The sequence below is a fragment of the Anser cygnoides genome, chromosome 2 (assembly GCF_040182565.1).
Source record: "Anser cygnoides isolate HZ-2024a breed goose chromosome 2, Taihu_goose_T2T_genome, whole genome shotgun sequence".
Lineage (NCBI taxonomy): Eukaryota > Metazoa > Chordata > Aves > Anseriformes > Anatidae > Anser > Anser cygnoides.
In genome coordinates this window covers 136394743-136421524 of record NC_089874.1, presented here as the reverse complement: position 1 = coordinate 136421524, position 26782 = coordinate 136394743, and the positions used below count along the sequence as shown (strand labels likewise).

The 26782-nt window shown below is 34.3% G+C and overlaps 1 protein-coding gene across 2 annotated transcripts in view; it reads left to right on the top strand.

Annotated features, from left to right (window-relative positions):
• MMP16 (matrix metallopeptidase 16) overlaps window positions 1-24901 on the top strand; it is a 203038-nt gene extending 178137 nt beyond the window's left edge. For both annotated transcript variants that reach the window (XM_013172388.3, XM_013172387.3), the window contains 3 exons: window positions 6463-6613; window positions 11075-11190; window positions 14510-24901. In XM_013172388.3, the coding sequence (XP_013027842.1) occupies window positions 6463-6613; window positions 11075-11190; window positions 14510-14844 (602 nt within the window). In that variant the 3' untranslated portion in view covers window positions 14845-24901. The remainder of the gene's footprint in view (window positions 1-6462; window positions 6614-11074; window positions 11191-14509) is intronic.
• The last annotated feature ends 1881 nt before the right edge of the window (window positions 24902-26782 follow it).

Genomic DNA, 26782 nt, shown 5'->3' with positions numbered 1-26782 from the left:
CTGTCTGGGGTCAGAGGAGGGAGGATTAATCCAATTTATTCATCTGTGATAGCTAGTGAGTAATTGCAACTTTGTTTTTGCGTGCATGCCTACACTGTCATAGGTTCAGGACAAAAAAATATTCAATCTTAGGACAATAACACTTCTGAGAAACACTCAATGTAGACCTTGTGAAACATCCAGGATAGGAACATTCTGTTGATCTCTTTAGGAATCCACAAATCTCATTTACTTTCAATAATCTATGCTCTATTTCCGTCTTGTGAGGACACGTGGGTTGTCTGGAGATGAGAAGGCTAAGAGATGACCTTATTATTCTCTACGACTTCTTGAGGAAAGGAAAGAGACAGGGAGGTGCTGGTCCCTTTTTCCTGGTAACTAATAACAAGATATGCAGGAATGGCATGAAGCTGGTCCAGGGGAAGTTCAGACTAGATATAAGAAAAAATTTCTTTACCATGACAGAGGTCAAACACTGGAACAGGCTTCCCAGAGAGGTGGTTGATGCCCCATGCCTGTCAATGTCCAAGAGACATTTGGACAATGCCCTCAATAATATGCTTTAACTTTTGTTAGCCCTGAAGAGGTCAGACAGTTGGACTAGAAGGTCTCTGAAGGTCCCTTCCAACTTAACTATTCTATTCAATTCAATTCAGTTTGATTTGATTCAATTCTATCCTATTTGATTCAATTGAATTTGATTTGATTAGATTTGTTTCAGTCTTTACCTTTTGAGACAGAAAACATCAAGTTTGAAATAGTTGATTTAAATGATAAAGCAAGTTTAGATCTTCATAACTTTTCTTTTTTTTTAATTAGTATGATATTTTTCCTATTTATGTGTAAACAGTTGTATTCGTATTAGTAGGCTTCTGTTTTACACTAGTAGAAATATAAAATAGTACAGGTATAAAAATATTTTAAATGTATATATATATTTTTAAATGGGAGCTATGTTGTAAAATATGAGCCATATGCAAATAATCTGGGATGGCAACTCAGGATGGAATATTTATTTATGATCCTTTGAAACATCTGTATAGCTTAATTTTTTACTGTGAGAAATGTAGTTATTCCTTACTTGTGCTATTAAAAATCTTTCAGTATGTTTATACCTGTTCATCATTACCCTTCTGAGAATATTTGAGGAGCATTTGAGATCACACGTAATATGTTAGATATCCATAGAAAATATAGCTAAATCAAGTTCAAGGCTATTGGATCAAGGGTCTTCTTCGGTTTTGAAATTTCCTTGGTTTTGATGTTTTTCTCTTTAAAAATTTAACTAGTTTCATATACTTTTTTATTAATATTTATTTATAAAAGGAAAAATAATTGTAAAAATTCAGTGGCATGCTTGTAGTGCAAAGCTGTAAAGTGATACTTGCTCATTTTGTGTAGCTTAAGATACTTGGCCTGCCTTCTTGTGACTCATAATGCTCATAAAGTACTTAACAATCTGGTGAACAGTGGCTTATAAAAAGCAGCTGTTTACATTCTTGTTATTATTCACTGCTGGTGTCTATGCTGAATGATAATAAGAAGATGGCACCAGAACTATACATTTTTTTTTTTGTTTAAATGTGGAAATGTGAATAGTAAAATTTATTCTCCGTACCTGTGGGAATTTATATAGTGCTAAAAATGAAATTGTCAAGCCATCTGTGCTATTGAATGTTATGGTAAACCAAATGTAGCAATAGAAAGGCTGCTGTAAAACATAGTACCAGTGCCACAATCATAACTTTCAACTGCACTTTTCCCACTGCTTGGCAATTTTATTTTGAAAAATATATTTACTATAGTGTTGGATAACGGAGCAGAGAAGTGCCAGAGACAAGATGGGGGAAAAAAGAGAATGAGATAAAAGGAAGCAAAAATAGTAAGTTGGGGATATTAGTGAGAAGATGCTTGATCCTGGCTTGAAAGACCGAAGTTAAGAACAAGAGTAACTGGAGAAAAAAACCTCCAGAATTAGATATTCAAATTCTAACTGGTTTCAGACAGAAACCGGTTCAGAATAAAAGTCCTAAAAGTTTTTATAATCTTGGCTCATCATGGCACATGTAGTGATTATATGCTATATCCTGCACAGGTCTTGCAGTACAGATATTATAATTGCATATACCATGAACAAACATGACTTGGTTGCTGACAACCCTGGAGCACAACCATTCAGCATTCTGATGCTAAAAAGGAATGGTTATGGTTTCTAAAATCTGCGTAATTTTTTGCAGTTGTCAGTCTGGAGACTATCTGGAGTTAAATATTTGGTATTTTAAGAGACGCATTGCAATAGAGATAGTCTTTATCTCCAGTAATTTTTTAAAAATGTCAAAGATAGATGCTTATAAACTTCAAGTAATTGCAGTCACAGTTCATCTTTTTCAATTGTTTTCCTACGGTGATGATATTTAACAAAGCATTACTGAAAAAAGTAAGACATTTTGACTTTTTTGTCACTTGCTTCATTCTCAGCTTGTGACCTTACCATTCTGCTTGTTGGTATATTAGATATTACAGTAGGGAATAAATGCAGAGAGATGAAACATTCTGAAGGCTGGCCAGACTTCATGAAACATGTGGTGCTTTATTAAACTCTGTGAGAATAACAAACCTATCAAACAGACCTTGAAAAACAAGTTTGTTAAATAAATACAGTGCTAATTTCTGTCTGGGACATAAAGTAGGACTCTGATCAAGCATTATTTATGTATAAGAAGGTTGAAACTATAATTATTTTAGTCTTGTTATGTATTCCTTATTTCCATTGTAATCATAATTTATGAGGTGTATTGATTATTTAATTGTGGAAGTGGAATATGAACCAAATGATAGCTACTGACTTGCGGGTTCATTTTTAGTACATTTTAAGATACATAAATACCATTTAAAAGTAAAGGAGTTAATTTTCTTTATAGTCATGCATCTTTTGCACTGATTTTCAGCTTTAACTCCTAATATTTGGTTAAGAGTTTGAACGCTTCTCATTCTTGCTGCAACTTTTCTGAAATTCTCTGATCAACAGCTGAGGGACAGATGCTAAACAGAAAAAAAAAAAAGTTTAAAATGGGCATTCAAGTGGAACATTTGGGTTTCTTATATACAGACATTCCCATTAACAATCAACAGAGTTGTAGCAGACTAAATATATCTTCCAATGCAAATGTTAAACTCAATGCCCTATAGTTAGAATCAATAGAAGTCTTGCCCACATATGTTAAAGCTCTCAATGCCCTACTGTCTCCATTTTTGGTATTGTATTTTATATAGTTAAATTTACCTTTTGTCTAATTACCCCAAAGCAATTCACTTCCTGTCAGAAATTTTGTGAAGAAGGATTTAATTTCTCACTTATGTCATGTTTTTCCTTTCTTTACCTGCTCATACTTCAGTATATATGAACATTTAACAGATACCTTGCTTAGTACTGCTGTCCACTAAAGTGTGCGCTCAACCGCTGTTTTGTTTTGCTGTGACCTGATCTTGTTAATAGCTGAGTTTGTTGGGTATGGCTGATAATGATCAATTCCTAACAATTGACTTTACTTTTATTCCTTGTGAGGCACAGGAAAAGGTAATGGCATTACATACATCACAGCATATGCCTCTCAATGCTGTGCAACAGCTGTCATTTTGAATGATCTTCTGAAACAGAAATGAGCTGGCTCTGTATCATTCACTGGATCCCATCTGTTGTTCACACCATAAGGACCAACTACTAAGGTCCAAAATACATGGCTTTTCTTACTGTTGCATTTGAAACTGCCATTATCATCTGAAGCCTTCTGTGTCTGGTCATCTGAATTGGCAGAAGGATAAACCACATGGGAGTGGTTTTCATCATCATACCCTATATAAGTGAGTTTTGTAGGGAATCACAGTAAAGGTAAATGTCAGGTTAGCACAGACCTTAATCCTAGGTCAATACAGACCTTAGCTTTTCGTGACTGTTCTTAGATCTCTATGTCCCTTTTATTTTCAGTACTTCAAACGTCTCTGTATGTATTTGTTCTTAGAACCCTTTCTTCCTTCAACTGACAGAGGGAGAAGATGGATCTGTTGAGCAAACTGTAGTGTCTATGTTTGGAAGTGGGTGGCAAGCAGCTGTAAAGAAGCTGATAAAAAATTTACTCTGGAAACACAGCATAGGAGGGACTGAAACTATATCCCTTCTCCTAATTAAAACTGTGATAAAATGAAAGCATGCTTTACTACAGTACACTACAGTACAAACAGGGATATAAAGAAAACTTCCCGTTAAGCAAATATTTAATACCACTGAGGGATAGCTAAAATATAAAAACAACTGCAAAACAGTGTTCTGGATTTTCCCTCTTGTTGACTCTGGCATACACCTGATCCTATGTCTTTGGAGTGATATTACATTTCCTTATAAAATAATTATGCAGCACAGCACCTTAACCTCCTAAGTCTGTGTAACAGTCTTCCTAGCCTTACAGGTAAATATAATAACTAATATAAACAGCCATGATTTTGTCTTTTAAGATCTCTCTCTAAAAGTGTCTGAGGAAAATATATTTTATCGTAGAACCATAGAATGGTTTGGGTTGGAAAGAACCTTAGAGATCATCTAGTTGCAATCCCCCTGCCACAGGCAGGGACACCTTCCCCTAGATCAGGCTGCGCAAAGCCCCATCCAACCTGTTTTTTTTTTTTTTTTTTTTCCCTTAAATTTTAAACATCATCATAAATAACTCTGGACAGACCACGGTGAAATAACCAATAGGGCTATATATACATATACAATAGGCCAATCCAGTATTCAGGGACCTTCCCTAGACTTTTCTGTAATGTAACTCAGAAGGGTCTACATCACATCAGAGAACCTTCTCCTTCCGTGTTGTTATTACAATTAGCAGCACTTTTTAGAAACACAGATGAAGGTAGTCCTTCAAAGAGGAAATAAGCATGTTTCCTACATGATGGAGGCTATAGTCTAGCTTACAAAGAATGTCCCAGTGATAAGATAAAGCAAAAAGAAGACAGGACCTAAAGCAAGTTCTTCAGATAAATACTAAAACACAGATTACACTCCATTTTCCCTATTTCTTGGGGAGATAGGAGGATCTTTATTACCTTTTTTCAGCCTGAGATGTCTGTGTTTGAAAGAGAAATTTTTACTGAAAAGACACAGGTGAGATGTGTATTTTGAAGATTAATTAGAAGAAAGTAAAAATATACAAATGAAAAGATGGTTGCAGAAATAGGTCAGGAGGCACAGTATGTTTAAAAGACCTTAGGGAAGAGTCTGGAAGACAGCAGAATTATTGGGGATGGCACTAGTCTAAAGGCTTATAATATGAGGTAATGAATTTGGTGATACGAGTCATGGAAGTGTTCATTGAGGAAGAAGAGCTTGGATAGGAAGCTGGAGCAAACTAAAGGTGGGAAAATGGAGTGTTAAGAATCGCAAGAGAGCACAGGAAGCATCCTCTCCAAAAGCAGGTACAGGGAAGCCTATACTAGAATATATTGCTGCAAATTCTGCTTTTGTAGACATGCTTACTGCTAGACAGACAATATATTCAGCTAGTAACTGAAACAGTAGGGATTCAACCACTGAGCATTGCTGTCCAGGAGGCACTAAGCCTAAACTGATATTTAAAACAGATTATGTAATCTGAGGTTTGTGTAGACATTTGCATACCAGCTAGCATCACACAACTGCCTTGTGTTATCATCATATACTAAATCAATTGTGTGGTTTTCAATGATCCACTACGCAAAACCAAAGGTTAAATGTTATTGCCACTGGTACTAAGGGTCAACCACTCACTAATTTTAGAAGCACAGCATTTTCACCAGTGGGACTTCAGAACCTTATTTTGCAGTCTTTAGGCCACACTGAGGATATGAATATGAATATATAATATGAAAAACTATTTTAAAATCTACCTGTACATTATGCCCAAGTAATTTAACTTTTTCAGGAGAAAAAGAACAGAGTCATAAAAGTATACAGTTTATATGAGAATAAGAATTTCTATTTTTTATTTATTTATGTTTTCTTATCTGATTTTGTCTTAAAATTAACTATTTTTTTCCTCGTTCAACATTATATACTATTGTATAGTACTGCTGTAAATTTATTACATTACTGTTCACAGAGACCTTTAAAGATGACTTAATTTTCACTCTGGGTTTGATCTCAGTAAATGGCATAGAACAGATGGTATTAGAATATATGGTCCTATTTGTGGTCCTTTTTGATAATAGATGTTTTATAAATACAAGGTATCTGTAATATATTTTATTTTCTAAGGTATTTTATTTTGCATTATCTGCAGTGTTATAATATTTTTCATTTCAATGTTTTTAGCACAATTGCTGTACCCTATGGGTGTCTTTCTTATTTCTTTAGAATGTATTCATTTCAATACTGAGAGTTCTGAAGACTAACACCTATATATGTATGCGTATATATATGCTTTTGTACAGGTAACAAGTTCTGGGTTTTCAAGGACACTACTCTCCAGCCAGGGTATCCTCATGATTTGATAACACTTGGAAGCGGAATTCCTTCCCATGGTATTGATTCAGCAATTTGGTGGGAAGACGTTGGGAAAACCTACTTCTTCAAAGGAGATAGGTTGGTATAGGAATTCTTCAAGGAAACAATTTGGTGGATGTCGACTAAGCGTGTTAATCTTTTCTGTTATTTCTCTAAAGAAGTTGAGCCACTTCAACAGCTCAGTGGTTTTTGTGGATGTAGTTAATTCCTCCTGCACAGAGGGCCATACTTCTTTCATGTTTCTTATAACCTGTATTATAATTATGTTAGCATACTGAAATGAGGTGTCTCTTTCCAGTGGAAAGTTATGATTTAGAAGTCAACAGGCAAGTCACAGCTGTGATAAATTTAAATTTAAATATTCCAAGTAATGTAATTAGCTTGCACTCTCACTTTATTTGGGTAGTTTCCTGGTGTTTAGTCTTATGTGCACTTTTACCTCCTTTTTAACCTCATTTCTAAACTCTAGCACATAAACAGGCAATGCTTCATTTGAAGGTTTTTAAGGTTGGTGAAAATGGCTTTGTTGCTACCATTTAAAAATGAGATAAGAAAGGAAAATGACAGCTAACCCACAAAGCTAGAGAACAATTTAAGCAGTTCCCTAGGAATTATTTTTAAATAAAGCCTATGGTTTCTTTCAGAAGGGATGCTTATTTTTATGATTAATAAAGAACAGAAGAAAAATGGTAAAATCTGAATTCTCCTCCTGTCCTGAAACTGACTTCCACTTGTCACTTATTGTCTCTGTGTCTTCATTTCCTTGTCTGCAAAAATAAAGGAAAGAATATTTGTCTACTTTATAGAAATGTCAAGAAAACCCATTAGTTTTTGAAGCTCTGAAAGTTATCTGAATGATGGATTTTATAAGTTCAGGATGTTACTATATTTGTTGATTAATATATTCTGGGTGCTCAAGGCACTAATAATAATAAACAATTAATAAACCAATAGAAAACTTATTCGTTCCTAATTATTTTAATGTTTATATTAGTATTGTTAGAAGTATGATTGCTGCTGTCATTACTGTGTGGTACTTAGGATTATGAGACATTAATAGTATTCTTGGATGTCTTCAGAAATTAATTTAATCCACATCACAATATTTTTAGTTTACTAGTTTAGTAGATAACACTATATTTATAATCTTTTAGCAATACAATAATATTGCATTACAGACTGCCACAACCAATTGTATTGTTAAAGGTTTTGTTTATATGTTTGTTTTTAAAGAAAAATAGTTCTTCATCTCATGATAAAGAAGGTAGAAACTAAGTAAAAATTTAATGGTGTTTGAAAATTAATGAAGAAAGACACCTGTATAATTTGCTTCCTCTTGTTTAGAAGATTGATTATTATATATTTTTTTTTCAAGTAAGTTCATTTTCAAATAACAATTTCCCACGTTCACACACCTGGGAAAGTACGTACAGTAGGAATCTTATATGACATGCACTTCCCTTAGTCTTTATTCAGCAGTGTCCTTTTATATTTCCATGCACAAACAGTTACTTATAGTTAATAGTTTCAATAATAATAATAATAATAATAATAATAATAATAGGTAATAACATTTTAATAACATAAAAATAACTTTCAGGAAAAAAGATATGTTGACAAAGAAGGTTCAACTTAGAGCTAACAAGCAGAATGAGACTCAGCATGATATAAATGCATTACAGTATGTAAGAAGATCGAAGAACATGAACCTTGCAGAGATAATTGAGCTATTATGGGATATTGACCACCAGTGGGAATAAACCCATATACCACTAAGCTTCTCAATGTGTATTGTTTATATCACAATTTTTTCTTTTTAAAGTTAGAGTTGAATTCTGCTGGTTTTAGTAGTACATATATATCTACTATAGGGCTGTATCTAATCCTGAGAAAGGTATGAATGTAGCTGCTTAGTGGCAGAAGGTAGTAATGAAAGGAAAACAAAACATTATACTAGCATAAAAATAACGATGTTCTTGCTTATGTAACTCAAGGACATGTACACTTGTTTTGATGGTAATCTTCAGTAAAGGAGCTTCAGGGCAGAATCTAGACAGAGTTAAATCTGCCAGAACAATGGTATAAATAAAAAGCAGTTGGAGCAATAAAATATCAAGCATCTAATATTATCTATAAAATTAAAAAATAAATATTTAGAAGTTCAAATAGTAAATGATATTATAATACTTGCATGTCAAAACTAACTCATGAAATGATGATCATTATTATTATTTGAAGTGATCCATTTACACACAAAAGATAACTCTTCCAAGTAATTCTATAAAAGCAAAAGAGGGGCCAACAAATTGCAGAAAAACATTTTACCCACTCTTATTCCTCTCCTTAGAACTGAATAGTGTAGGACAAGATGATAACATGGTTGCTGTACTTCTTGACACTTGGCCTTGTTTATGACCCTGTTTGGTGTGAGTGTTTTTTGCACTTTTTAGTTTAAATGAATCTTTTTTTCATTCATAAAGCTTAGCTTTCTGGTAGTTTACAATATTGTTAAGTAAACAGTATTAACTAGAGGAAAGAACACATTTTAGCAAATGTTTTCCTATATTTTTACAAAACCACAAAGTGCATTTTCATTTATTTTCCCCCTGTTACTCTATCAGTCTTTGAGATACAGTAACACAGTTTATATAGTTGGTAAAGCTCAAATCATTTAAGTCATCACTGGGCAGTCTGCTTGTGAACATTTTGCATGCCAAGGAAAGACAGAACTAGGTTTTTCCTTACCCTGTGGACATGCTCATTATTTCAGCACAGACTGAAGAGATAGTATCATGATCAGTCTTTTCCTAATAGGATTTCTCATCAATGCTGAAAAGACAATGCTTTCAGGGCTTTCAAGTGTGTACTGACTGTGTCCTCAAAGATGTTTTTTAATGGCAACATATATGTTTGAAAGTCCTATAGGACTGCCTGTTTCCATCCTGGAAAAACATAGAGGCTAGTAAATGGAGCTTGCTGGAAGAGCTCCAGGTTGGAAGAGAAGAAATGAAAATGAATGGAATTAAGCAAGAAAGAAAGGGGGTTCTGGGAAAGAGGGACAGAGGAAAAGATAAGATAATTGATAAGAAATGCAGATAAAAATGGAGATTAGAAAATAGAAGATTAAACTCAGTGAAGAGTGAGAACACAGAAATGAGAACAAACAAATGTGGAAAGAGAAGCTAAGGCTGAAGAAATGCAGAGTCAGGACATGAGTAATAACTATCTGCAGTAGTATTGATTTCAGATCTTTGTTTGCTATTTCTACATGTTGTTTCATTCTCCATGTAAATTCTAAAAGATGTTCCATTTCAAAATAAACAACATTGTTTTGTTGGCTGGTTATTGGTGCATGTGCTACTATATTAAGAAATCAGGTTATAAAAATGATTTATGCGTTTGAAAGAAAAAAATAGATACAAATAGTTTTTAGTGTAATTTACCAAATCTGCCACCTTTTAATTTCACTAGAATTTTAAAGCCAGGGAAATGCCACACAGGGCAAGGTACATAAGAGTGTAGTCTATTCTGTTTTTCAAAAAGATCAAGAGATGAATTGATTAGTTTCTAAGAACCTTCAGAAGGAAAAAAATATTGTCCACTTAAGGACTCTAATCTACCGGGATATATCATAACAACCATTTCTAAAAGCTGAAGTCAAATGGTTCAAATTATAAAAAGGGTCAAGATTTTAGCAGGACTATATTATTAATGCAGATGATACGGAGAGTGGCTACCTTTTTAGGTGATTTTTCACAAGAATAAAGCTGAATTTGGAAAACTCCCAGAAAACTATGATCTAACAGTGTAATTTAAATTAGTGGAGCCAATCCAAATACGTAATAACCTACCCAAATATTATAGCAATATACACAGAGAAACTAAGGATACGCTATGATAATACTTAGATGCATACAGCAATTTAATCATCTGCATAAGAACAAAGAAAGTATCAACATTATTTCTAAGTGTAAATAAAATCAAAATCGTAAATACTTCTCTGAAGTTCAGGTTGCCTAAGATTTGCATAGTGAGGCTTTTTAATTAGAGAAAGGCTGGTTGACAATGATGCACAAGTGCATTTAAAATTTTCTGTTGCATTGTAACAATTTAATAAAATGACCAGCTACAGTAATGTATACTCATAGGGAGTCAAGTTAAGCATGCTGGCATTTTTGTGATTAAAATATTAGTTAAAACCTCTGTGTACCTTTTTTTCATATGCTGCATCTCTTTGTTTCACTGTGTCCTAGACATCAGAATTGCTGTGATTATAAGTGAGACACAAGTTGATTTAGTCGTCAAAGTGCAAAAATCTTTTATCTTTTTTCAGTGTACATGAAACAGTTATCTAGTTTGCAAATAGATTTTATTTCTTTGTTATTTGGTAGTATCTAAAAGAACTCAAGTATTCCCATTTGTGACTATTCAATATAGCAAATGTTAGAAGCAAAAAACTATGTAGTTTCTGGCATGCTATGTTATAATTTTTTTTTTCTTTCTTTTTTTATCGTTTCCTTAAAAAAAAAAAAAAATCAGGTACTGGAGGTACAGTGAAGAAATGAGATCCATGGACCCTGGTTATCCCAAACCAATCACAATTTGGAAAGGTATCCCAGAATCTCCTCAGGGAGCCTTTGTCCACAAAGAAAATGGTATGCAAACACATTTCTGTTTTACTAATTTGCTAATTTACTAACACACTTTATGTAATACAGAGTAGCAGAGCAGTGAATGACTATTTGTATTAAGTAGTGGAGGAATTTATGAACAGAGGAAGTATTTCCTGTTATAGAACTCGGTTTTGTGAAAAAGGCTTTGTTTGCTTGCATGTATCACTTAACACAATGAAGGGGAAAGATATTTCAAATTTAGCATAATAAACATTAATTTTCATTCTTTTTGTTTGTTTTATTCTGTCTTAATTCATTTAATTATTTCTGTTCTCTGCAGAATTAAAGTATGTCTTAAAATGAGTTTTCTAACCACAGTATATCTCTATTTTGCTACTGTCAAGGCGTTGGCTGTTTATACAATTTAGAAAGTAATACCTTTATTCTGAATAACTAGAACAGGGAAACCAGATCTTTATCTGAACAGAAATCTTAATCTGAAATATCCTTAGGAATTTATGTTATCAAAGATGTCATAAACCCATGATAAAGAAATGCAAATCATGGGGATGTTAGTATAAGGTGCTACTACCTGGACCAAGATGGATCATCACATATAGGAATCTAGAATTTCAGTTAACCACAGTTCCAAATGAATGAGAGCAGTCTAAATCTCATCTATTTTATGAGAATTCGGTGCTACCCAGGGCTACTGGCAGGCTGCCCTCAGTTGCACAGAGTGTAGATCCCTTTGATGGGAATAAAAATATGCATTTGTCCTCATTTATCATTGTTGGAAGAAAGTTGTATGGCATTTATGATTTATTTATTAATAAATTTTGAGTGTTGTGCTCACCTCACAGACAGCACATATATGTATTGCCATATTATTTTAATTTCCTTTTAATAAGAAGGTAAAAACATTTCTTTCCATGTATAGATCATTTCCATCTACTATTTCAATCTCCAACTTCGTTAAGTAATTTACTATAGATTTTTTTTTACCCAAAAAATATGTCTAATTGCTTCCTTGCTCTGTTACATCTAGAAGTAGAAAACATCTCTGGATTCCAGCACTTTGGCTAGACTAGATTTTTTTATGTTGTTTTCCTTTGGCTTATTTTATTTTTACTTGGGAATTATTTTTATTTATTTTTTTTTATTTTTTTTTTATTTTTATTTTTACTGGGAAGTAGGTCAGGCATGATGACATTCTGCATGTATTACACTCAATAACTAACTGTTGTTTGTAAATACACATATATGTTTGGAAACGGGCACAAACTTTATGTATGCACACACAAGCACAATGGATATAACCTCTGCTCTCTTCCCTTAATTACTTTTTAAGCATATTTCTAAAGATTACATCCAAAACGAATTTAGCATGTATATATGTTTATATATAGTGAGGCACTGGAACAGGTTGCCAAAGAGAAGTTGTGGATGCCCCATTCCTGGACGTGTTCAAGGCCAGGCCGGATGGGGCCTTGGCCAACCTGATCTAGTGGATGGTATCCCTACCTATGGCAGGGGGGGTTGGAGTTAAATAATCTTTAAGGTTCTTCCCAACCCGAGCTATTCTATGATTCTATGATATCTGTATATATGCATGTATTTATATATATATTTTTTCTTATTTTGACTGCATTTCCCATAAAAAGGTTTCTCTATTGAGCTCAGGTACATGTGTCTGTCATTATGAATGCAAATTATCTTAGTGTAACACTCAGATGAGTGGTTTTCAAAGTACTACAGGGGCAGAACACTTATTACTAAGGCAGAAAAGACTCTTCATAATGTCAGACCCACTTCTCTTTTCTTCTCCAATAGCTTTGATAGCCTGTCCAAGAGTCTTTGAATGAGGAGGGTGGTAAAACATGACATTAGATTGTGAAGAAGGCGAAGGGAAAAGGGCATTCCTGGGCTTCTCAGGAAGCCTAAAAGGACCCTAGGGAAGAAAGAAGGATTGAAAATGCCGTCATAAAGATCCCATTAAGACCACTACGACATTTTTCATGAAATAATGAAAGCAGGCATATCTTGAGAAATAGTTTGCATCTCCACTGCTGCTTGTATGGAAATAGCAAGAAACAAAAAGAGATACCAATATGAAGTAACACAACTTACTTGGAAAGAATTTGAGTGCTTTTTGTCTGGATCTGTTTTCCTTTGGGTAGAAGAGCTGACATGCAAGCTTTTCTTCATAGTTCTCTTGGTGACCATTTGAAAGCATATCTTCTAATTAAACCAAATAATTTCTATATTTTTTTTTTGGCTTTCCTTTTTTTTTTTTTTTATTTATTGTGCAAACCATGCAAATAAACACCTACAGTAAATGTGATAATAGACAAAAGGATTTCCTTCACAATTAATACTAACTAATGTCAGTATTTTGGGTTATATGTACCTGATATATACACGTTTGTAGTTTATATATATATGTTAGAATATAGATATAGAGATGTCATCTCTATATAGTCTCTCTATATGTATTAGAATATTTTTATAGATAATACATCAAATTGCTTCAGCCGAAGTACTTAACTGTGAGAAAAAAAAAAAAAAAATGCTGGAAAAAATCCATCAGTTTGCATTCAGCCTATAAACAGTGGGAGGAAATTCACACTTTGTGAAGGTTTGCTGTATATATATATATACATATATTTCCAGATTAATGCCATTTTTCATCTGGGATAATAAAGTAACTTAGATTTTTGTAAGGGAGTCTCTCTATTTTTTATTTTTTTTCATTTAGGCATATTTGGTAATAACATCAGATTACATCTGAATGATAAAATACCAGCTCCCTGCAGAAAATTTAAATGTGTACACCTGTGGTGGTTTTTTTTTTTGGCAAAGCTGCTTTTATTTCATACAGTTTCCTTCTTCTGAAGTACAGTGGTAGGCTATGTGACACTAAAGAGAGAGAGCTCTTATTTCTGGCTAGCTCAGCGTAGCAACTTATTTCAGTAGACTTTTCATCTTGAAGAGCTTGAGATGCTTCAAAGTGCATAGAGCTGGCCCTGAGGATTACAGCTCCAGTTGGGCTTTCAGTGAATAAACAAGTCACCTGGACCCTGGTCTGTCAAAGATAATATTTTTTGAAATTTCTTTATTGTTTGTGGTAATGCAGGAAATAAAATATTTCTATTCTATAAAAAATAGAGGAAAACAGATTTTCTAGAGACAGGAAAGAAATGAAACTTGGAAAGTTTTGAAAGGCCTATCAGGGTATATTCCTCATATTTTTTATCTTTTTAATTGTAAAATAATTTCATACCAGTAGTTTCAGTCATTGGGTGTAGGTGACATGGTTTGATCTGATATGACCATGAATAATTGCAATTTTCTTCCTCAGGCTTCACATATTTCTACAAAGGAAAAGAGTACTGGAAATTCAATAACCAGATGCTCAGAGTGGAACCTGGCTATCCCAGATCCATCCTCAAGGATTTTATGGGTTGTGATGGACCAACAGACCGAGACAAAGACCGACACAGCCCTCAAGATGACGTTGACATTGTCATCAAATTGGACAACACAGCCAGCACTGTGAAAGCCATAGCCATTGTCATTCCTTGCATCCTGGCCTTGTGCCTCCTTGTCTTGGTTTACACTGTGTTCCAGTTCAAAAGGAAAGGAACACCCCGCCACATACTGTACTGCAAACGCTCTATGCAAGAGTGGGTGTGATGTAGGGTTTTGGTTTTTTTTCTTTCCCTCCCAGGAGTTTGTGGTAACTTGAGATTCAACACAAGAGCTGTTATGCAGTTTCCTAGCTAGGAGCAGGCATCTGTCAGTCTGAAACAAAGCTGATCTTTAAAACCCAGGGGGGTGCCTGTCCTGCGCATGAGTGGCGATTTGCTCAGCTGGGAAGCCTCCATGATACAAAGTATCTGCTGTTTCTTCAGTCCTTTGTCTTTCTTTGTCATTCAATTTAGGCCTTTCCTCTGCACGCTAAATGCCCGATAAACTATCAGGATTAACTAACGAAGAGGAAAAATAAAAAATCTCCAATGTTTCTACATTTTTCCCTTAAGGCCTGTTCCCCTTTGAAAAATTTTTTGCTGAAAGTCAATTTTTTTAGAAAAACACAACAACCCGCAATGGAACTTTCAGGAAAGTGAGAAGACCCAAAACAGCTTTGTCTCCAAAGAGGATTGCTTTCTGTCTGCTATGGATAAAGTCCTATACTCCTACTTCCAGTTTGTCAGGTGGGAGACCCGGATGACACGCAGGACTTCAGACTGTTCGGACAGCCATTTTCCAACAAACAAGGGGCCAAAATATCTGCAATATAGTAACAGCCTTAATAATACATTCATTTTGTGTTTTATACAGCTGCTCTGGGCTATGTCCTCAATGTTTTAAACTCATTTATATTCATTACTATATTTAAGAGGAATCTTTTTATTGGTTTGTTTGATTTTGGGTTGGTTTTCCTGCATAATCTTTCCCAAGCTGTACCAAGCCAACTGCCCCAGGCCTTTCACAGGTCTGTCAGGAGCATTCATTCCAAAGCATGGTAAAAAGCAGTGTGTCTCTGAAGTGGATTTCAATGAACTAAAGCAACAGTCATGCTGTAGAGAAACTTGACACTGGTATTACTTTGGTGTAACCCTTTGAGAACTATTGCATTGGTTTGCAGAGTCTGGTGGATTTAAATTACAGGATTGTGTTTTGGAAATACAGGTTTTAAAAGAAAAACAGTTTTGTTTTTTTTTAAAAACAGATTTCCTGTGACTGCAAGTGAGTGTTTTTAATTACTTGCATTATTGATACAAAAACATTTATAACATAAAGAGAAAACAAACTATATTTACCAGCTACTTTCTGGTTAAATGAACCAAACCTATTTTAATATCTTCTATCACTTACCAAGGATTTTTCTGAACTGGCTACAGTTTTATAGCTTAGCCTTTTATCTTAAGCATCTTGAATTTCTCTTTTAAACTATGTTGCATGATAATTCAATTTGCCTCTTCAGAGGTAGAGTTACAGTTTCAAAGGAAAACCGAAATGATGACTCCGATATTGCATGAATATCCTCTGGTGTGTTACCCCCTTGCATGTTCACCATAGTTCTCAAAGGGTTAGTCAAATCTCTGGCCTTTAGCTGAACATGATATCATTGACAGAGCCAAGGGACCACCAAAGCATTTTGTCATTACGTGTAATTTGTGCTAACAGCAGTATTGTCATTTTCATGTGACCTGCAGAGCAGGTTTGTATCAATATTTTTTTCCTAGAGAAAAGTCAGCAACTGACAGACCTCTTTATTGATTTTAGGAGCTGCTTCTTGCAGTGATAGGCTTTACAGTCACTGGGCTGTGAACTTATTAAAGATGGTCAGAATGATGCACCCCAAACGTCAGACACCTGGTTTTTTATGAAAGCCAGGATTTGAGGGGAGTAGCTTTTGCAACAATGAACAGCTTGCCTTGAACTTGATTATTGACCTGTTGACTGTCATTACCAAGTTAAACATTGTCTTCTGTGAACAGCTTCACTGTCTGAATTTCCTTAAAGTGTACTGTCCTATGTCTTTGCTCTTTGACCTTTAACTTGCAAACTGGCACAAACTGAATGGAATCTGGTGTTGCTAATGATCTAAGATGGGTTTAATTTCTTAAAAGGCCTGATGTACATTATCCAAAATTAGAGAAAAAAAAATGGTGAAGTGTTTTCTTAGGAAAGAAAAGACAGAAACAAAAATATTTATGATAGATCTGTAGAAAGGTATTTTGTTATGTATACATGCACACTCTAAAAATGAACTACAGTAGAAATGATTTTTTATTTAACTTGAATACAATTTTTCCATATAAAGTTATCATTTCTACAGATAGCTAGTTATTAATGAAAAGGTTATAGGAAAGTATTAAAATACTTGAAATGGCCAGTATTGGCTTTTACATAAAATGAGACTTTTGTACTACATTCAGCCAATTTCTTACTGATTTCTTAATTCACATAACTGGATCATTTTTTAGAGAGTGTAGGTATATATACACATATATTATGGTTATTATTATTTTGGTAATGAATAGCTTGACTGCCTTGAATTTATATTTATATTGAGCATAGCATGAAAAATAGTATGCCTTTTTGTTCAATTACATGATTTTATATTGATTTGAGGACTTATTTTATGAACATATGTGGCATGCTATAAAGCATTGCAAATTGTTATTTCTTAGAGCATAAACAGATATACATATGTAATGGCTAACAGAAATGAAGATTAGAAAAAGATATAGTTTTACAACAAATATGCAATGCAGATGGCATTTTCGAGATGTTTTGTAGAGGTACTGCATACTGTAGGTTAGAATTGCACCAGTATCAGCCCATAGCATTATTTAGTAAATCCAATTCAGTTGTTGCTGAAAATATATATTAATTCACAGTTAAGTAACATAGGGTATTTACTGCACATCTGCTCATTTGGTAAATTCGGAATTCAATGCTTCTTTGTCATATATATTAATATGTGTGTGTGTGCATGCATTTGTGTATTTAGAAATGCATGCACACACTCACACATACATGCATATTTTAATTCATGCATAGATTTTTATTGTCAGCTATCTACTATAACTTATATTTTACTACAGATAGAACAAAATGATTCATCACCTGTTCCAATTTTGTCCCTTGGATAGTTGGTGGAAAATACTAACACTATTTACTCTGCATTTGGTTTTCCTCTACAACAGGAGAACTGGTTTTATATTCTCTTTAATTCAGAACAGCATCTCATCTGTTTTTTTGTTCACTTGAAAATTTCACTTCAATTTTGAAATATCTTTCATGGCAGCTTTAACTTTTTGTGCAACTGTTTCCCTGAGAGTAATGAAGTGCTGAGCATGTTGACTGTTGTTTTTTGATAAAGTAACAAAAATGTTTGCATTTGGAGAACTTAATTTTAATTATGCAGGAAGGTAAGTGTGATAAGTCTAGTGCTTGGTATATGGTACATCATAGATACCTGAATACACAAGTTGATTATTTTCTTTTACTCTAAAGTGCATATATATTATATACAGAGAGGGAAAAGTAATATTATATTGGCATGTTTATGTCATGCAGAGCAAGGTTTTGTCAGCATTTCTCTTATATACCCCTATTTTCAGTAGGTTATAACACAGTCATAAAGGTTTGTTTTAAGTAGGAGCAAACGTGGTCAGTGGAATTTCCAAATACATGTTGGTTGACTTTGAATTATGGAAGTTCAGATTAAATTACTGGTGTTGCCTGATTTAGTTTTGAACTCAAACAAGTAAAAGTTCTAAGACAATGTTATTTTTTGAATAGTTGTTTTTCTACCAGGGCCTATAATTACAAGCACTAATCAAAAACAAAGTGATTGAGTTCTGCAATCTGGGTTCCTACTCACGTGTCGTAACTTTTCACATAAAATTTTTAATAAACTTTTCCATATTGCTACTGTCACGATCTGTACTGTGGAACAATACAAAACTGAATATTCATTGTGTTAATCAGTTGCAGTTTAACAAGCTGACTATACAGGGCTGTGTATCTTCAAAATACTACGGTCTGTATGACGCAGGAGGCCAGAGTAGATAACATCACCGTTTCACCTGGCCTTTTAATGTATAAAGCTATGAAAAGGTTATTGACTGTAACATATTGACACTTTTTTTTTTTTCCAAAAATACACCTAAAAAAGTATGTAACTGTATATTTACTGGATAGCCTCAGATGGAGACACTCAAATGGCTCCAAAGGAGCCCTTTCAAGTCTCCTGAATAAATGTAATACATGTTTTATATCTTCCTATGAATTTTTGTTCTTTTTCTTTTTTCAAAGTGGAGTAAAGGGAGGCAATAATTAAAGGAAAAAAAAAAAAAGGCTACTTCTGTGAATGAAAATGACAGAAATTAATATATTCAAACATAAGGAGCAGATTTACACTTTCTCTTGGCAGTGTACTTCACCTCCCAGTTGTTTGGCCAAGACTCTTGTGCTATGAGCACTGTGGGTTAAGAACAGAATGTAAGACTTAATTTTGAATTTTCAACTTTTTTTTGGCTTACTTCACAATCCTAATGTCAGTTAAATGTAGCTTTTGGTACCAAATTATATATAATAGAATTCTAGCTTGTTGGTTAGAAAAAATGTGTGTAGGGTAGAAAGTAGGTCCGCCTAAAAGCAACAGAAACATTACATTCCTATTGTTTTTTGTTTGTTTGTTTGTTTGTTTGTTTGTTGCATTTGAACCATCACTAGGGAAAAGCTTAAAAAACGCCAAATAGAAAACTGAACAGTGAATGTTCCAGTCACTGCATTTTTAAGAAAGTAGAAATGCAAACTATCACACCATTAGCAGCCTAAATTGGAGATAGCGCAAGGTAACCAGGCTGAAGGATATGGCTGCAGGGGCTTGCTCTGTCCTGGCTTACACATATTCTTAGAATGAGGCCTAAGTTTTACCACCAATTGCAGAGGTGGAGCAAGCTGTGTACCGTAGTAGTAAGAGATTTGATGCAGCCATTACAGAACAATAGCTCCCTGTCGCCTTTTGTTGTTGTCAAGACTGTCTTTGGACAGCTCTATTTCCAGAAGTGTAAATAGAAGACTGCAGCCCTATGAGCCACAAGGAAAATCATTATTATCAGTGGAAAGAACAAATGTCACTGGCCACTTAGGTGTTCAGCTATGCTGTAAATCAAATAATGTTTTGTGTGAGTCGAGGAACAGATAACCTGTTATTGAATACAATGCTATATCTGTGACTGATAGATCAGTGCTGTTATGTTAAGAATACTTCCTTAGCTCAAAGTACACAGACTCTAGAGAGAGTGGTTCAAGTAAGATAAGACCATTTAAACATACGTCAGTTACAAAATCAGGTGTAAATGAACCATATAACATATAAACATAAAATTAATATCTGTTTATGCCTATAAATCACTGATTTGTCAGCCAATGATCTCGTGAAAAAAAATGTAATGCGTGAGTCCAATCTCTCTAATCCATTCTTATGACTTATCCTCTGAGATGTCAGAGGCTGATAGAGATCAACATTGTCATCAGTGCCATAGATGCTGAAAATGTCTGGTAAACATCAAAAGCATACCATCACTTGTTGTGGACTGGCTCCATTTTACAATTGATCTAAGGTAGACTCTAGTGTTAGCATAGATCCTCTATGATGTGTTATTTGAGGTATGCATGTAACTAAGAAAGCACAATGATAACTGGAGTTCATATTTTGAAGGTTCATCAGTATGTGACCACAGTAAGCATTTGTTCATCAAATCAAAATGACTTTCAAAGTACGTAGACAGCATTGAACACAAACATCATAAACAGGTTTTGACTCCCAGCATGCATAAGCTTTAGCATATCGTCTACAATTTGTAGTTATTTGCAGTTGCCTATCCTCTTGTTGAGATATGACTTTCTATGCGAGGTGTTTAAAGTATGTTGATCCTGTGGATATAGCCTTAAGTATTACTCTGGTCTGCCCATAGTACAGATGAAATAAATTTGAGAGACAAATAAAATATAAATGAAGAAATGTTGATTCAAACTAACGTACTAAACAGGATTTTCTACACTTGGATGTGCATGCAGCACAGTGCTGCTTGCTGTCACACTACATAAACTCTAACCATTACATATGCCAGCCATTTATGATGGCACAAAGCTTTCCAGTCATACAGCTTAGTTTCTTCTGCTTCTGTAAAATGACATTGTTCACAGCTGGTAATTATAATAGCCACCACATAAACTAAAGTTTTCTATTTAGTTAATAGCCATCTCTACCCTATGAAATTGCATCATATCCTTTTTATAACTACATCCTTAATCTCTTTGGCAAGCTCTCAGCATATCTTAATTCATAGTCTTTCATGCCCCATGAATAAATAAATAAATAAATAATAAAATTTGCTCTTGCAGTAAAATATATACTGAGAATTCTCTTCATCTTGCCATCTGGCACTGACACATGGAATAATCACTTTTATTCTGTGTCATGCACGTGTCCTGGATCAGACATTTGCCCATCCATCATTCTGGGAACTGGGTTTCTGGGAAGTAGGATTAGCAACAGAAGGCTGGTATAAAATAGCTTTCTGCGGTAAGTGCTTAGACCTTAACATTACAACAACAGAGTTTGAAGAGTTTTTAGAGAAGTAATATATTACTTACCAACTGGTAACAATGCACTGTAACTCTGCCAATCAGCGCATGCTCAGCTGTGTTTGCCACTTGCAGAGAGTAGTGTGTTAAATCAGAAAATAATGTTTCTAATCCATATTTCCATCCTTATGTATTGACATAGTTTAAAACCCTGTCTACACACATATTTGTACTTACATGGCTATAAAATTGTCAGACTTGCGGAAACTGACAGTGCTTAGGGTCAGTATACAGTCAGTGCTAACTCATTTATAAGGTGTGAAAAAAAATTGTTTCCCTTACTATGATTTCACAACTTCAAAGAGAAAAAGGAGGTTGGCCAGTAGTGTAAAATGGTGGTTTAAAATACTCTTTATTTTTCAGTGTTAACACTTACATATTATACGTAGCCCAAAAAACACTATTATACAACTGATATAGTCAAGATTAAATGCACAGCCCCCTATTTAGGCATACAAAGAATCTAAACAGATTCATATACTATATGTGCATTGCTTGGTTATTGCCACAAAATTTTCAGTGCTCACGCATTGATCACATTAATATTTTATGTGATCACCATGTTGAAGTCAGCTCTGAGCAGTTTGTTTGCTTGGATAGAGAGTTATACACGTTAGGAAAGCACTGTTATATGCATTAGGAATAGATACATTTGATGATGTGTATTCAGAAGACATCACCAGCAACCTACAGCACTGTTTTAAATGATCGTGGCAAACCACAATTCACACCTGAAAGGCATAGCTGTGGATTGTATTTGCATAGCTGTGTTTCACCTTACATAATGAAGTGCTATGAACTCAGGTCATGAATCACAAGGCAGATGAAAACTATTAAAGACAAACAAACAAACAGACAGACAACAAAAAGAACAACCTTCAGGACATTAATTGTCAATACTCACTCAGCTCACAGAAATACCTTAGATTGCTATCCAAGAAAATTTAATGCTGAGTAGCAATACAGTATTGAAGGAATGTGTCATGACACAAATAATCTATTCTCAGTTCTTACACTGTGTAATGCATTTGGTGAAATACTGTCAAATAAGTATATGTCTAACATCCATCCTTTGTGTGTTTCTGAAACCAAGCAGTCATCTCTTGTCAATTCATGCTTAAAAGTTTGGACTTGTAGTGTCATTCATTATTACTGTCTTACTGAGTCTGAATGTAAACTATGTTACAATATAGATCTCCCATACAAGATTCACAGGCCATCATCTGCTATCTGTGCACTGCTTTGAAGGTTGTTGTCCTTGGATCACAGTGATGACAAATACAGCTTTTTAGGACCATTGAAATCTTTCTTAGAGAAAACCTATATTAGTCATGAATTGTCTTTCCAAAACATCTAGGATCCACAGGACAGCCAACTAGGTCTTTTGATCAAAGACAGCAGGCAGGCACAGAAAATGCAAGGGAAGTGCATTTCCGTTTTTCATTTCTAGAAGAATATAAGAAAAGGAATGAGAACACTTTGCTTCATAACTCCAAGTGCAAAACCAATTTGATGGGTAGGGAAGGAACCAAAGATGATGACTGACACCACAGAAAATTTCATGTACCCACTACCTTGGTTACTGACATTAGAACAAAAGGACATATTATCAGGAACTCAGTGATAGCTTTGAAAGTATTATTGATTTCCAACAACAAAGATACTTGTTACACTTTAGAAAGTCCACTGAATTATATATTTGATGTCATATCCCACTGGTCAGTCAAAAAGGCACCTCAGTAGAGTTGCTCTAAATCTGACTACAAATATATAGAGAGCACACTAAATATCTTCTACAATTGTAAATCATTCAAGAAAGGATTAGTCAAACCAATATCATCCTGAATCTATATGCAAAAACTTGTCGCAGTGAAATGTTTTTACCTTTGTTGTTAGAAATTAGAACTCCATAGTTATCCATCACTGGAAGAACTCTACTGGATGAGATGTTGAAGGAGAAAGAAGCCTTTACCTATGTTAGTCTATATTACAGACATGTATCTTTATTTCTGTATCTCAGTCCTGAAATATTTGATTTAATAGAAACACACCTATGACCTCTGGATGGATCATGTATCACTTTATTTTTTTTTTATTTAAATTGATAAATATGTTCAAATTTCTGATCCCTCCCCCTTTTTGTTTATTTTTTTCAACTGTGCCTTGATGTGTTTTCTGACTGATTGATACAATTTTTAATGTATTCTGATCTTGGTAGACAAGTGAGAAATGGTCTCTTAACTCTACAGATGAAGAAAATAAAATTTTGTTGTCCACCTCATTAATCAGATATATTTTCACAGTCTATCACTGGGAAATGCAGCTTTTTGTCAATGATGTAAAGGTAGTACCATCTCAAAAACACATCATATGCACATTAGAGGAACTTGGAATATATCTTTCACTAAATCTTGTCCATTGTCCAGTATCCCAACAGCTGAGCTCCAAGTTATTCACTTCAGTTTGCTAAAGTCTCTGACATCCATTGGCACAGCCATCCTTTAACTTTTATAAAAATGATGTGGCACAGCCAGCACTGACCATCATAGACTTCATGTTTGCATCTCATGGCTATTCCACTGGTCATAATGTAACAGCAAAGAGCTACCATTTTTGATGCCAGCCCTCGCACACTATTTACATCCATGGTTTATGTTGTCTGTGAGAGATGGGAAGTCTAGAAAGTTGTATTTTGAGAGTATTGGTATTATTTGCAGTGGTACCAGTTCTTGTCTTTAACCTTTTCTCTTCCATCTTTGCATTCTGATGCCTGTAATTTATACCATAGCTACTCCAGCAATAATTATAGGACTGGACTCTCCTCTACACCAAGTCAGTTCATACACAGAGATCAACCACCATTAAATTATTACTCTGGCATAATAGACTAACACTGTTGCATGGCTGAATGTTTTCCTATTATACATTGTTTTCTGAATGATCCTAATTAATTTTTAGGTGTCATAAACAGTGTATTTATGAAGAGTTCTCCTTATCATCTGCTAGTGTAGGCTGGGAATTAGATTCATTATACAGTTTATTCACAGCTTGCAGAGAAAGGTGCAAGTGTTTGACTTCTGCAGGTTTACTGTACGTGGTGTATTCCTACATGCTTAGAAGATGTTTAAGGGAGGTTATGTCTGCTCTTTGCCAGTCCCGTGGTTGGTACTGTTAGTGGTTAAAGCGTGTATGGCTGGCTTTGTTTGGGTGTAGTCAATCAGTTTGATACATTTATGTACAAGAAGGGTATGTGTCTTTTTTTTTTTTTTCTACTACATACACATTCTTGTTTCCATTACTTTCCAAATAACATTCACTTTTTTTTTTTTCACTCCAAGTGCTGTAATCTTTTATCTATCAGAAGATGATTTTTTTTTTTTTAGTCCTGTTTTTTGGGTGTGATTTGTGATTTTAGAAGCTGATTCTATTTTCCATGTAGTTGCCATTCTTTCCTCCACCTAATTCCCTGTAATTAGAGTAGCAATTAATCTGGTTCCAATACGTTAGCTAGAATCTGCTGCAATTATGAGTCTCTTCCCACACCATGATATCCTTGTTTATCCTCCACCTCTGAGAAGAGGAAACAAACTTTTCATGTAGAGACAAGGATTTTGGTGCAGTTGCTAGGATATCTCTGAAAGTGGTTTTATGCATAACATTACTGTAAAACCCACACATTGTTAAACATCAACTCTTTTCAAGCTCTACTTTTTGAAACATCCAACAGTTGCTCATTTAATTTACAAGGCCTGACAAATAACTCAGAATATAGATGTGATGATTTCTCTGTGTCATGCAAATTTCTTATCTTTATTTTCTTTTCTCAGCATAGCCCCATGCATTTCATGCCCATGTTTGGCTCATTAGAATGTATGTTAGTAACAAAATAACTGGAGCTTTTTGTTTTCTTTTTTTTTTTTTTTTCCTGCAACTAAATGTCGTTTTATTATTGTTATTTTATTCTATTTTATTTTATTGGCTCACACAGCATTCTATACAGTAACCTTTTTATAACTGACATATGTTATTCCTTCAGGTAGCTTTTACTGACAAACACAAAGCTTGTTTGTGTGCAAATGCAAGGCTGACTAAATGGTGCTAAAGTGTATTATGACTGTCAGATATAATCAGGCAAAATTTTGTGGTGCTTAGACTGATTTTTTTCATTGATTTTATTGATCAATGCATTGAACAGTGTTTTATTATACACAAGTTGTCTTTTATTAGTAAATCAAGACCTCATAGTGCATTGTTAAACAAAATGGGTTAACTAATCTATGTAACAGCTCACCAAGCTATTATCTCTTTAACTCCTTATAATGTTGTGTCATTAAAGGTCAAGGGGTCATGATAATAATCTCATTGCTGTAGACCATTAACATGACTGAACATTTTCAACAAAGTACTTATGTTTACAATGCTATAACCCTTTGACTGCTGCGGCAACCTTTAACCACAGAAAGTCACATGCTAGAATCATCATTACGGTTCTTGCCATGGCAATCAAAGAGTTAAGGGCTGTGCAGTGATTTGTTTTATATTTATTAATTTATATTTATTTTTGTTTTCATTTGAGAAGGGGGGAATTGGGGTGGGGCAGTTCTTGTCTGCTGTAAGTGTCTTAACCAAGGGAAGGGTTAAAATGGCTTTTTATACTATTGCATCTTATGTACTTACCATCGTTTCATTGTGTTGTAATTAAAAAAAAAATCTGTCAATAAATAAGAGAACAGAAAAAAAGTTTCCTAAAGGCATTGTGGTTTGCTTGGTACATATTACCATAAGATTTATAGTTGCTGTTCTTTAGATGCTGTATGACATTACAGCCAACTTTAGCCTCAGAAAATGAATTAATAACAGATACTGACAATATAGAGAGATATTATGGATATATCTGGGTATAAAAAGGGTAAAAGAAGAATTAGTTAATTTTTCAAATCAAAGTAGAGTAGAATATCTAATTTATATGAGAAAGGTAGAGTGCCTAGCAGTGTACCTACTTCTGTAATATCTGAAGCTCCATTCATTAGACTTTACTGATGCAGACACTATAAAAAAAGTGATGAACAGGTGGCTAATTTTCTTCCCTTCTTTTGTGAACAAACAAAAAAAAAGAAAAAAAAAAGAAAATTATAGTGTCAGTAAAAGGTGAGTCTAATCATTCAGCCTAGAAATTAGCTCCCACTTAGCTTTGTCTGCAGGTGATTGACATAAACAGCAGTTCTGAATGGAAGGGTTTAGGGAGTGTCTTAAATACCTTAGCATCTTAAGTTCAAGGAAGTGTTTGGTTTCTGAAAGGGAAGAATTAAAAAAACTTCCAAGCTGATCCATGTCTAATTTATACCATTCACTTAATAGGTGAATATGCTGCAAAATGCAGAAAACTTATTAGTAAACATCTAGCAATCACAATTAGCACAAGAGAAATGTGATATGACAATTCAGTCTGTTTCAGACC